General features: G+C 49.9%; 2 protein-coding genes across 2 annotated transcripts in view; one reads left to right on the top strand and one right to left on the bottom strand.

Moving 5' to 3' along the window:
• LOC127461718 (feather keratin Cos1-2-like) overlaps positions 1-5,992 on the bottom strand; it is a 20,918-nt gene extending 14,926 nt beyond the window's left edge. Inside the window, exon 1 of the mRNA XM_051769761.1 lies at positions 5,433-5,992. The gene's annotated coding sequence lies outside the window, so the exon portion shown is untranslated. The remainder of the gene's footprint in view (positions 1-5,432) is intronic.
• LOC127461697 (gametocyte-specific factor 1-like) lies at positions 4,858-13,382 on the top strand. Its single transcript, XM_051769723.1, has 7 exons — positions 4,858-5,082; positions 7,129-7,226; positions 9,378-9,504; positions 10,166-10,252; positions 10,934-10,994; positions 11,869-11,950; positions 12,753-13,382. The coding sequence occupies exons 1-7, from the start codon at positions 5,061-5,063 to the stop codon at positions 12,765-12,767; spliced, it is 492 nt and encodes a 163-aa protein (XP_051625683.1). The 5' UTR covers positions 4,858-5,060; the 3' UTR covers positions 12,768-13,382.

The raw sequence follows: 13,382 nt of genomic DNA, 5'->3' as shown, positions 1-13,382 counted from the left end.
CCATGGGAGAGTGCAGTGAGCCCTTTTCAGACACTCTCAGTTGCAGGTGAGGAAGGTGTCTACTACTCCTCCTGTTCCTCCCAGCTCTGTTGATCCTCTGCCCATAAATGTCCTCTTGACCTCAGTGGACTGTGTATGGAACAGCTGTGGGGCTACTCCTGGGACTGGTTGAAAAACTTGGGCTGTGCTAGGCCCTGGAATAGCAGCAACCCCACAGGGTTCTTGAGGAGGGGATGAAAGTGGATTCCTCCTGCTCTGGATGCTGCTGTGCCAGCATGGGGAGAAAGGATCAGGCATAAAATACCTTTTGTTCCTTAAGCTGATTCTGTTCTTGTTGCTATCAGAGAGCACTGGTAAGTCTTCAGTTATCTGCTGCAATTAAATTAGGCAAATTTCTGGCCACAGACAGGAAAATCTTGGTTTGTAACTTCTAACTAAAACAGTGGGAAACCTTCTAGTGGGGTTGAAGGTCCGTGCCTTTTGCTCACATCCACGAGACTCCTCATTTGAAGCCAGTTCCCAGAAAGGACCATTGCCTTGAGGAGAGGTGGGTTGTACTGGTCACGGAGGAGAGAACAAACAACTAGAGCCCAAATCTGAGGAGGAGCAGCTGAGGGGGGGGGGGAGGGGGGGGGGCTCAGCCTGGAGAAAAGGAGGCTCAGGGGGGACCTTCTGGCTCTGCAACTCCCTGACTGGAGGGGGGAGCCAGGGGGGGTAGAGCTCTGCTCCCAGGGAACAAGGGACAGGGTGAGTGAAAAATGGCCTTAAGTTGTGCCAGAGGAGGTTCAGGTTGGATATTGGGGAAAATTTCTTCACTGTGTCCTAGTTAGGACAGCTGAAGACCAGTTCATCATGGTGGGTGTAACCCAAAACTGTATTCTATAGCCTTCCATGTCATTTCCCAGAAACTAGACTATTGTTGTCAATAGACTATTCACACCCTCTGCCCATAGAGCCTGACTCCTCAGGCTATAAACTAGGTGTTAAGAGGCCTGTGAGATAGGAGGATGTTTCTGTCCTCACACCCTTTGTGGAACTCCCCGCCCTGAGGGGAGCACTGAACATTCCTGCCTGAACTGGAGGATATATAATCTTGGAGTCTTGGAACAGTTTTAACCCACTCGTGGGATCCAGAGGACGGCTGCATCTCATCGCTCTCAACCAGACTTAGACCACCACTGGACTGCGATCACCAGTTCTGGCCAGACTGCAGCAGCTCTCCCACCAGCAGGTTCTTCCCCTCTCCCTTTACTTTGGACTCAAACGGGGCCCAAGGAACACCACTTTGTTCAGGCCCCAGGGTACTGGGTTATACATTTGGGTTTTGTGGGTTGAGACCAATTGTTTGTTTGTATTATTGTACTTACTGTATTATTGTAATAAATTGTTATTCTGACTTATAATCTCTCCTTTGAGTTGAGTTCATTTCCCCTGCTGGTTAACTTTTAAACCAGCACAACTGAAAGGGTGGTCAAACACGGGAACAGACTGGCCAGAGCAGTGCTGGAGTCACCATGCCTGGAAGTGTTCAAAGAATATGTGGATATAGCACTTGGGGACGTGGGTTAGTGCTGCACTTGGCAGTGCTGGGGGAATGGTTGGACTCAACGGCCCCAGAGGTGGTTTTTCCCACCTTAGCAATTCTGTGATTCTGTGAAGTAGAGGCAGAACCATGAGCTCAACCCTTGGTGTCCCAAAGCAGAGTAGTAGGCACAAGATTTACAAAAATAAATACTTCAACAGAGTGGTACAACAGCAGGTCAGCTCGAGCTGGTGCCTCTGTCACCCAGAACAAAGAAATGCCCAGGCAACGATGCCCTTATGGCTTGTGCACCTGCCCCTCAACATATTCTCTTGGTCCAGTTTTTGGTCTTGGGTCTTCTAACACCTTGTTGAGGTCTTTTTCCTTGCCCATGCAGGCAGGAGCTGCTCTGATCTCACAGAGTGGCAGCCTCTGCAGGAGGCTGAACCCTCCTATCTCCTGCTTTGGCTTCTGCTGCTCCTGGAACGAGAACAGCCCCAGACACGGGATAAACACGGCTGAGCACCCAAACCATCAGTGTGTTATTGTTGTAAAATGTGGGACATGTAAAATTTTCTTAAGAGAGGATGTTCTGTAGTGTTGCATCTTTGTAATACTTTCGAGCCTAATCAACAAGAAGGGAGATTTAATCCAAGAAACAGAGGGAAGTCAACAAGCTCCAAGTGATGTCCAGGTGTTAGAAAAATTATTTGTTGTTAGAGTTGCTTTGTTAAGGTTTAGGGCTGGACATGCTTCAGCGATCTCAGACTTAGGGGGAGGTTAACAAAGCTTGGGAAGAAGGATGTACCACTGATAGTGGGCACAAAGAATGCAGGATTTACATCCCACAGAAATTTGGCAGAACTCCCAAGATGAAGAAACAAATAAAGCCAACTCAGCAACTGTGCTGAAATCAGCTCCAGCTGGGTAAAGGGTAATTCTGGCAGGGGCAGATCCTGACCACCTACCCAAGAAACCCACCGACCCAAAAGCACAAGATTGAGAGAATCATTAAGCAATAAATCATAGAATAGTAATTAATAAGAGAACTATGTAACTTGTAGCCAATGAACACTAATTCCTTTGTTTTCTAAAATGTATAAACAGTAAAAAGTTTTGATAGTTGCTGTGCTTGATTTGTGGGATACCACTGAGCACCCAGGCTTAGGCAGCTCTGAAATAAATAATCAGTGTTTCTCTGGAGTGTGTACTTATTGGCACAAATCCAGCATGCAACAAGTCCAATTTTTGTGGGCAACATTATCAATGTCCTTCTCATACCAACACCAAAGCACAGCGCTGTGCCAGCTATTGGGAAATTACTGAGGGAATCAACTCCACTCCAGCCAAAATAAATTGTCTTATGAGGAGCAGCCGAGGGAGCTGGCTTTGTTTAGTCTGGACAGGAGGAGGCTCAGGGAGGACCTTCTCACTCTCTAAAACTCCCTGATGTCCCTGACGGGCCATTGTAGTGAGGGGGTTCAGTCTTCTACCATGCTGGCAAGTGAGAGGACCATGGCAAATGGCCTTAAGCTGAGACAGGGCAGATTCACACTAGATATTAGAAAAAACATGTTTTCACTGTTCAGGAGGTCAGGCTCATGATTAGGTTGCCTAGGGAGGTGGTGGGGTCACCATTCCTGGAGGTGTTCAAGAGGTGTCTGGCTGATGTGGTTTAGGGGTTAAAGTGGCAGTACTGGGTGGACAGTTGTGTTGGAAATGATATCACTTTCCTAAAATTTTAATTAATGGTAGCAGTTAGCTGGGTTCTTTTTTTTTTTCTTACAGACTCTTGTCAATTTGATCTTTAAATCACCGAAGCTTTGAGTTTCTCTGAATTAGCACTGATAAGCTTCAATAAATGAAGCTTGAGGGAGCTGAGGATTGAACATCTGGGGTCTTAAATTTATGGTCCTTCAAAGACGTGTTGGAGTAACCAGAAGGTACAGAGGGGATTAGCAAAGATACTATACCCTGAGAGTTGGAGACTGTCTAAGGAAGAATGATAAGAGTACCAAAGAATGTTGACCAAATTAGCCAGTGAATGATAGAATACTAATTAAATTATGAGAATTGTGCAAATTAGGACCAATGAATGTTAATTTGTTTGCTAAAATGTATAAATACATGAAAAGTCTTGAAAAGGATCTATGTGACTGGGATGATTCACTACCTATCTCTGGCCAGAATAAAGTCATGTCTGGCTCACTAACACTTCAGAGGTAGTGTTGGAGGGTTGAATTTCTTCCTGACAACTTTCATAGAATCATAGAATCACAGAATCAGCTGGGTTGGAAAGGACCTCTGAGATCATCAAGTCCAACCCTTGATCCACTATCACTGTGGTTCCCAGCCCATGGCACTGATGCCACATCCAGTCTCATCTTAAAAACCTCCAGGGACGGAGAATCCACTACTTCCCTGGGCAGCCCATTCCAGTGTCTGATCACCCTCTCTGTAAAGAATTTCTTTCTAATATCCAACCTAAACCTCCCCTGGCACAGCTTAAGACTGAGCCCTCTTGTCCTACTGCTGCTTCCTGGAAGAAGAGACTGACCCCCACCTGGCTACAACCTTCTGTCAGGTCTCCCTTGATCCTTCTCTTCTCCAGGCTCAACACTCCCAGCTCCCTCAGCCTCTCCTCACAGCACTTGTGCTCCAGTCCCTTCACCAGCCTTGTTGCTCTTCTCTGGACCTGCTCCAGCCCCTCCATGGCCTTCCTGAGCTGAGGGGCCAGAGCTGGACACAGCACTCCAGGGGTGGCCTCACCAGCGCTGAGTCCAGGGGCAGAATCACTTCCCTGGTCCTGCTGCCACACTGTTCCTGAGCCAGGCCAGGATCCATTGGCCTTCTTGGCCACCTGGGCACACTCTGGCTCCTGTTCAGCTCCCTGTCCATCCCCACTCCCAGGTCCCTCTCTGCCTGGCTGCTCTCCAGCCCCTCTGTCCCAGCCCGTGGGGCTGCCGGGGGTTGTTGTGGCCAAAGGGCAGGACCCGGCACTTGGCCTGGTTGAACCTCATCCTGTTGGAATCAGCCCAACTCTCCAGTCTGTCCAGGTCCCTCTGCAGAGCCCTCCTGCCTTCCCCCAGCTTGGTGTCATCTGCAAATTTGCTGATGGTGGACTCCATCCCCTCATCTAAATCATCAGTAAAGATATTAAACAGAACTGGCCCCAACACTGATCCCTGGGGGACACCACTAGCGACCGGATGATGGTGACAGCCAGACTGGCTGATCTTAAAGGTCTCTTCCAACCTTGATGATTCTGACTCAAAGGACGTCCAGGGTCAGTTCACAGCCAGAGCCTGAGCCTGCAGCTGGTCCAGTTAAAAACAACAGCACCCTGAACGCGACCCATTCTACGCGAACCCGCGCCTTTGGGCTGCACAGCCCACACCGCCCCACTCCCGCGGGGCCGGGCCGGGCCGGCCCTCATGGCGGCGTTGCCCCGGCAACCGCGGCCTGGCGGGAAGGGAGGGCGGAGCGGCGGGACGCCGCAGATATCCAGCCGGGCTGGGAGCGGACACACGGACCCGCCATGGAGCTGGAGGAGGACATGGGTGAGCTCAGGGTCTGCCCGGGGCAGGCACACGGGGGGCAGTCGGCTGCGGGCAGGGCCCGGAGAGGCGCCATGAGGGCGCGGGCTGTCCCCGCCGCGGCGCCCGAGCCGGGATGGGATTCACTCCCGCGGGCTCTCCCTCGGTTGTTCCAGTCCCGCTGCCGGTGCCGGTGGGGTCCGGCCGGCAGGAAGGGGCATGAAGCGGCTCCCGCCGGGGGCTCGGGCGGGCCGGGGGTTGCTGTGGATGAGTTTCCATGCGGTGGGCACGGGACAGGGACAAGACCCCAGTGCACGGGGCATCGCTGTGGTGCCTCTGCTCGCTTCAGCCGCCTGTAAACTGTGTCTGCTCGCCTGCCCGGGACGGTTCTGGGGCTGGTTGGGCTTTGGGTGTCCCCTTCTCTTCACTGCCAACGCCCTCGGTCACGTCTGATGTGGAGCCAGTTCAGAGAGAAACCTGGAAAAATCTGTGACAAACAGTGCTTAGTCTTGTGGATTCCTTTAACTTTAACAGACAGTACTTAATCCTGTGATTAGCAGTGATAAATAATATATATCTGATATCATATATCTATCAGTGATATTTTAGCCCCGGGAATAAAGACTGTGCCCGATTTAGTCTTATGAATTCCTTTAACAGACAGTGCTCAATCCTGTGATTGCTTATCAGCGATAAATAATGTATATCTGATATCAGATATATATATATCAGTGGTTAATGTGTACAAGTGGCTATTTTAGCCGTGGGAACAAAGACTGTGCCTTGAGCAAGGCTGATAAGACGGTGTTCGTGGCCGGAACACACAGTTGGAATATGTTCAAGGAGACGAAACTGCTTAGGAGGTTTGTGACCTGAAAAGGATAATTGGAGGAACGAGATGTTCCCCAAAGACCCTCAGAAGGCCCCTACTCTAATGTAAATGAGTTCCGAGAAGTGATTTAAATATGTAAAAGAATTCTCGGGAGCGTTTAGCACATACCTATGAGTTCTGATGAGTATGTATTAGTTCCCTAGATATAAACTGGTGTGTTAGGAGGAGCATTCCCCAGGCACCCTGTGCCAAAATAAACACCTGCTTTCTAATACTGAAACTACCGTGTTAGAGAGTTTTAGTTTATTTTTCGGTGACAGAGCCACTTGTGGTTGCTCTTCCAGGGGCAGCTGGGCCAGTGCAGAGGCAGTTTGGTTCTCACCTGCCCTGAGGGGCTGATGCAGGTGAGGTGCTCAGAGGCAGCAGCACAGCTGCTGGAAACTTAGAGCTGTTTTACCTCTTGCATAATCAAATCCTGAATGTCCTAAAAGCCTGAGCAACAAAAGTGGCAGACCAGAAAGAATGGAGCAGCCTGGTCTGGTTCCCTGGTGTTGTATCCCATGTCTCCTGGCTGCCTCCTCCTCACTGAGAATATGGAAGGTGTGAGGTTTTATTAATATTTACATTTTAATATATTTTATAGACAAAAAAATATGTGTGGAGTCACACTGCTTCACTGTTCAGTGCTTTGATTCTTCAGTAGTTTTGCTGGTTTAGTAACTCCTCAGCTCCTAAATTATTACATGACATATTAAAAACTTCGTTCTGAGTGACGTGAACTATGTTGGGCTTCCTCTGAAATGAAACTTAGTTGCCTACTGTTCTTCCTCCAGCAAAATGAGCTGTTGATGGAAAAAAAATTGGTTCAGCTCCTGAAGGTGCTGGTGGGTGTGTTGTGATCCCACTGATCCTCCTCTAGGAAGCTGGAAAAGTGCTCCTGGCTTTCCCTTGGAGTTAGGGTGCTTTCCTTCCTAATAAGGGAACTGAAAAAGTTACACTCAGTGCTACTGACTCTCCTCTGTTTTGATTGATGTTCCAGTCATGAAAACTCTGCATTTAATTAATTTGCTTATGCAAATCAGGTGCCTGCCTTAATGAGTGGTTTCAAACTAAGAGCAACTGGTTTGACTCTGTCAGACCACAACCCTGGTGTGGTGGGGTGGGGTTTTTCCCCACTTCACTGTCAGTGATTCCTGTCTTTGTAACCAGGTGCTTTTCCCTGTGTTCTGTTCCATCAGATTTGTTGGACCCAGAGAGGTTGATCCAGTGTCCCTTTGTCAAACAGCATCAGATCCGAGCCTGCCGCTTTCCCTACCACCTTGTGAAGTGTAAGGAGGTGAGCTGGGCAGGGGCTGGGGATTCTGGGCATGGAAACATGCCCTGTGTGTTCTCATTCCTGCTGCAGTTCCTGACAAACAGCCTTGGTTAGCCTTTATTTCATAGAACTTCATGATGTGTTTAGTAACAGCTTCAGGCACCCATTAATTCACACAAGACCAGTCTGGCTCTGTTGGAAGGAGACAGAGATTACTCATGGTTAGTTCAGATTCTGGTCCCTTCCAACAGCTCACAGGGAGATCAGATACATTTTTCCACTTTCAGTTGGAGAGAGGACTCAGTCACAGTTCTGTGCACCCCTCTTGGCTCCTCAGAGCAGGAGGTCTGGGATGTTGCAGTTCATTCTTCCAGTGCTGGGAATGCAGCTGCACAGCAGGGCTGAGGAGTTTTGTTTTGCTGATAACTATTTCATGGGCATCTGGCACAAACTGCATGTCCTGGGCTCAGCACATTTAGGAGAGGTTTATTCCCCTCTTTGTCTTTTATCTGGAATTTGAATACAAATTATTTCACAGGAAGCATTCCTTCTCTGTTGTCCTCATGGTTGGGTTTCTTTAAACCTTCCTGAGATTTGGGTTTTTCCTGAGACCTTTGGAAACCTGATTGTCCCTTTTTAAGTTTGCCAGTGTGTTTTTAAACCAGTAGAGCAGTGCTATGCCTTCCAGTTAAGGTGCAGTTGTAGGCTCTGTGTCCTGGTATCAATACAATTAAATCATTTTGGTGGAACTGGAGCCTTAAAAATATTAATTAACTAGTGGAAGTGGGGGCAGAGGTAAGTGGCAAGTACCAAGCATTCAGGAGGGTTGAAATTTTCTTGTTGAGCCCCTGCAGATTTTGGCAAGAGCGTGCATGTGAGCTGGGTGAACAGTGTTGGCAAGTAAATGTTCATGCAGGTTGGCTTTGTCCTGACTGATGAGCAGAGAGTTTTGACAAGTTTCCTGGTTAGGAGGATGAGGTGAGACAGTGATCACCAAGCAGACACAGTTGGTGTCTGAGTAATTAGCAGGAGAAGGGCTTTGGGTTATCCATCTGAAGATGCCACAGTGGTAAACATGTGGGTGGAGATTGTCCCTTTGGCTTGAGAGAGGTTTGTGGAGCTTCCTTTGCATACCTTATGCATAAAATCCAGTTTATGCCTCCCCTTCCCTCAGCCCCCCATGGCTCTGTGCAGGACACAGTCCTGCCCCAAAGGGGACACTGCAAGTTGGATCCTCTTGGCTTGAACTGTGTTAGAATCCTGCAGTCATGGAATGGTTTGGGTTGGAAGGAACCTTGAAGTTCATCCAGTCCCACCCCCTGCCATGGGCAGGGACACCTTCCTCTAGCCCAGGTTGCTCCAAGCCCCGTCCAGCCTGGCCTTGGACACTTCCAGGGATCCAGGGGCAGCCACAGCTTCTCTGGGCAACCTGTGCCAGGGCCTCCCCACCCTCGCAGGGAAGGATTCCTTCCCAACATCCCATCTATCCCTGCCCTCTGGCAGTGGGAAGCCACTCCCTGTGTCCTGTCTCTCCATCCCTTGTCCCCAGTCCCTCCCCAGCTCTCCTGGAGCCCCTTTAGGCCCTGGAAGGGTTTCTCAGGTCTCCCTGGAGCCTCCTCTTCTCCAGGTAAACCCCCTCAGCTCTCCAGCCTAATTTCCCAGTAAACCCTCTATCACTTGGAGGAGATAATTTACTGTAGTGACAGCTGAGCTCTGCCACTAGAACTGGTGCTTGGGATGAAATTGTGGAATGAGAATCCAGGTGGAAACTGCCAACTCCTTGGCTGTTCTGAAAGGTTTAGGGAGTTTCTCTGCCTTCGTGCCTGCTTATTTAAAATACATCTGAATAGGTTACCTTTACCTAATGTCTCTCCCTTGATGGCTTTAAAATTTGTGCTTTAAACCCCTTGCAGCCCTATCACCAGAAAACTGGAGGGAGTTGACTGAGAGTCTGTTCCACTTCAGTCAAAGGTGGCTCAGTGACTTGTGTTTGGAAGAACAATCCCTGTGGGTTTTTAGGGAGTGTCTGACATTGTGATTTCTTGTTTTGGCTTATATTTTTTTAAAGCAACACCACAAATATCCCAGTGGCTTTTTTGCCCTATGGATTAACAAGAGATAAGTGAACTTACAAGTGATGTGGCAGATGATTTTGGTTTTTCCCTTGCCCAGAGCAACCCAGAAATTGCAAAGAAGTTGGCCACGTGCCCGTTCAATGCTCGTCACCTGGTGCCTCGGGGCGACCTCAGCAACCACATCATGAAGTGCAGCGACCAAGCCCTCATGGAGCAAGATGTAGGTGAGAGAACCTCCCTACTCCCAGGTGTCTGCTCACCCTGGGGACTGACATTTCTTGGTGTAAGGATGAATTGTGGAATAACCAAAAAGTGGGATTCAAACTGTTGTCTGTGGTTCTGTGTGACACACCAGCCTTGGAGAAAGTTGATCTTATGTGCTTGGGTTTCTTAGGCAGTTTCTTGAGATGCTCTGAGTAGGCCTTGTGCATATTTTGTTACCAGGCTTGTTGAATAGAAAGGTTTTACCAAAAGCCATGCAGGAAGTGCCTCTGGCAGGAGCTGGGATGCTTTAATGACCACAAGGACGGGCCCTTCTTCCTTCAGAGCTGATCTCCCTGTAACTCCTGCCACACTACAGAGCAGACAGAAGTTTTTTATCTTCTGTAGAGCTGCACTGAGGCCAGCAGTGATACCTGCATCCATGGCAGCAGCTTTCCCCTTTGCTCCAGCATTCCTGCTCAGAGTTTCAGGGAGCAGAGTCTTCTCTTGTTCCTTGAAAAAGGCAAACTCAAAGTTGCTGGATTTCAGCTCAGTCCCTGGCTGTCCCCAACCTGTTTGCCTTGGGCAGGGCTTCCTCTGCAGCCAAGGGATGTGTCACAGCTCGAGCCAGAGCTTCCATGGATTTAAGGATTGGAGGTCACTGTGTTTTCTCTCTTCCCCAAGTGAGTAGGTTCTGTGAGCCCCCACAGGAGCAGGTGAAGGATGGGAGCACGTGGCAGGCACCTCCATGTGATGAAGACTGGGAAACAGGTGAGGACCTGTGCCACACTGATGCCTCCTCTCTGGTCCTGTCCTCCACAAGGCCAGGGATGCTGCTCACTCAGGTCTCCCTTGTAGGACACCTTGGTTATGCTCATTCCTAAAAACATGGATCTCTCCACCCAGCAGGCTTGTCTTGCTCTGGAGAACAGTCTAAAATGCTGCCATGGAGAGGGATTTCCAAACATCCCCTCCTCCCATATAAGCTTTTCTACCATATGTGCAGTGATGGCAATGGAAACATGATAGATAACTCTTTGAGTTCCTCAGTTAAATGGCAGCAAACACATCCATCATAGATCAACTTTGCCTCCCTTTTGAACTTGTAGAAATATGACAGAGATTCCTGATTGCAGAATCCTGGAATGGTTTGGGTTGGAAGGGACCTTGAAGATCCAGTGCCACCCCCTGCCATGGGCAGGGACACCTTCCACTAGCCCAAGTTGCTCCAAGCCCCCTCCAACCTGGCTTTGGACACTTTTAGGGATGGGGCAGCCACAGCTTCTCTGAGCAACCTGTGCCAGGGCCTCCCCACCCTCACAGGGAAGAATTTCCTCCTGATTCCCAATCTAACCTTGCCCTCTGGCAGTGGGAAGCCATTTAAGCCAATGATCTGACAGTGGTTACTGGAGTTTCTTGGTTCTGAGCTATAACATCTGTTTCCCTTCACAGAGGTGTCGGAGACGTCTAAGTCTGCTTTTGTTTGGGGTGTGCCCAACTCTGCCATAAACAGGTAGGGAATTCGAGTTTGATTGCAAAGAAAGCAGTGTTTGTTTAGAGGAACATTGCAGCCTCCTCCCAGCCCTGCCTGGATGCTGGGCAGGAGCTGCCTTTGCTGCTGTACACCCTGGGAGGAGGGATGCTGGACAGCCAGTATTCTTGGGCTGCTGGTTCAGTGAGACCTGCTTTTTCCTGTGCCTGGTCTGTACCAGAGAAGGAAGCCCTCAGGAGCACAGATACTGCTCCTGTGTGCCTGTGGCAGGGTGCTCTTCCTGTCCTGTGTGCAGGAACTGATGGGTGTCTGGCCAGTGTGCAGGGGAGAAAGGTGCTGGCACCTTGTGGTCCCTGTGAGTCCTTGGGAGCTCCTGGAGCCTGGCAGGCGGGACCTGGGGCCTGGCCAGGTGTGCTGGTGTTGGGCCCTGTGTTTGCAGAATCCTCCCCTCCTACCCCTTGCAAAGTGTGATCCCAGTTTGGGCTGGGGGAGCTCAGAGCTCAGTGCCCAGCTGGGAACAGAAGGAGCTGCTGTGGCTGCTTTGCTGCTCCACCAGTGGATCGGGATCATGGGCTGGGTGTGGGATGTGGTGGCACCACCAGAGCTGCCAGAGAGAGTTCAAGGTTAATCCAACAGTGGGTTCCTTTAAGGTTCAGCAAAGTCCTGCCCATGGCAGCTCCGAGTTCTCTGTGAGCTCACCCATGATGTCCTCCCCTTCCATCAGGACTGACAGCAGCACTGTCTGCTTCCACCTCTGGGACTTTCTGGAAACCCTTTGAGTGTTTGGAGCATAGACAGCTCTCCTCAGCACCATCCCCCACAGCCCTGCTGTGGGAAGATGCAGAAGTGTGACCCAGTGCGTTTGTGAGGAGTAACCAAAGTCTCTCCATTGCAGCACCACCAGTGGCCAGACCAACTCCCTGCCCTCGAGGATGAGGGCCCCTGAGACCCTCCCATACACCGTGTCCTGCAGGGCTGTGAGTACTGACCTGTGTCACCTCCAGAGCTGGGGCAGCTCCTGCAATCTCTGCTGCTTTGTGGCTCCCATGGACAGGAGGGGTTGTATTGAACACCTGCCTCTTGAGAGCAGCTTCTGAGGGAATCTGCTGCTTGGATCATCCTCTGTGTGCTTTCTTGGATGCATCCTGTGTTGTGTGTTCTCTCTTCCCTGTCCTTCCCAGCCCTCCATTCCTGTGATCCAAGTTAAGGCAGCACCACTCCTTGGCCACGTTGGCTCTGTCTCTCTAAACAAGCCCCTCCACACCATCTCCATCATCCCCTTTCACCCTGCACCCTCCCCCTGACTTAAACCAAACTTTCCTTGCTTTGTGCTCTGCTCACTGTCAGGCCCAGCTAAGCCAGAACTGAGGCTGCTTAAACCAGCACTACTGGGGGGAAAAGCTCTCAAATTCCACCTGGGAAGGAGCTTCCTGTGTGGAAGTGTCCAGTGCTGAAATCACACTGACTAGTAGTTGCCAGTAGCAGCAAAGCAGCAGCTTAAAGATACTTTGAGGAATGATTGCCCTGATTCCCTCTGGGAGCAGCTCCAGCCAGTGCTCTGAGGGCACTGCAGGCACGGCTCCTGCACAGGCAGGGGCACTGCAGGCAGGGCTCCTGCACAGGCAGGGGCTCTGCACTCACCACAGGGTTGGGCTGAATAAGCCTTGTTGCCAAGGGGACAAGTGCTGCCTCTGCAAGGGCCACTGTCCCTTGGGGGAGTGGGGGAAATTGCTGTGTCTTTCACCATCTCATGCCAAAAATGTATCTTGTCCTTTCCAGAATTTGGAGTATTGACATCTCATCCCTCTGGAAGGTGTTTTCCCAGCAGGAAGTGCCTCCCTATCTGGGACAGGAGAGCTCCTGTGGATGACAGACCTGCTCTGGACCTGATGGCAGGACTCTCTACACTTGGCTTTTGCTGCATAACATGTTTCTTGCAACGTTTGGACATGTGAAACTGTCCTTGGTTGCCAGAGGTTTCCCCAAGTGATTTTTTTAATTTACCTTCAGTTGGTGACTTTGGTTACTTTTATTAAATAAATAGACTGATTAATTTACAGGTACTCAGAAACCTTTCCTACTCAAACCCAGGCCCTGTTAACACCCCCTGAACAGGAAAAACAGGCAAGTCTCTGTTGTTCCACCTGTCAAATAGCAGGTGATGATCTGGGAAGCTGTTTCTGTTTCTTCCAGAGACTGGGAAACAGCAGCAGAACCCTTTGGAAGGGGTGATGGGTTTTAAGGGGGGGAGGTGAAGAAATGGGTGATTTTAAGTAAGGGAAGTTGTGCAAAATTGGGATTCTTTTAAAATTCTGTCAAGTTCTGTCAAGGTTCTTGTTGGCAATTTAGAATAAAAACATTGTAAGTGTTCTGGGACTGCTTTTCTTGTGAGTCAGTAAGTGCTGTCCA

This window comes from Manacus candei, unplaced genomic scaffold (assembly GCF_025592945.1).
Source record: "Manacus candei isolate 608988 ecotype Guabito, Panama unplaced genomic scaffold, ASM2559294v1 h1tg000112l, whole genome shotgun sequence".
NCBI lineage: Eukaryota > Metazoa > Chordata > Aves > Passeriformes > Pipridae > Manacus > Manacus candei.
This window is presented reverse-complemented; position numbering and strand designations above follow the sequence as displayed.

Excerpts from the sequence above, each read along its gene's own strand:
- LOC127461697 (XM_051769723.1), top strand. The coding sequence starts at position 5,061 with ATGGAGCTGGAGGAGGACATGG. Across the intron at positions 7,227-9,377 it reads ACCTTGTGAAGTGTAAGGAG|AGCAACCCAGAAATTGCAAA; the intron begins GTGAGCTGGGCA and ends TCCCTTGCCCAG. Across the intron at positions 9,505-10,165 it reads CCTCATGGAGCAAGATGTAG|TGAGTAGGTTCTGTGAGCCC; the intron begins GTGAGAGAACCT and ends CTCTTCCCCAAG.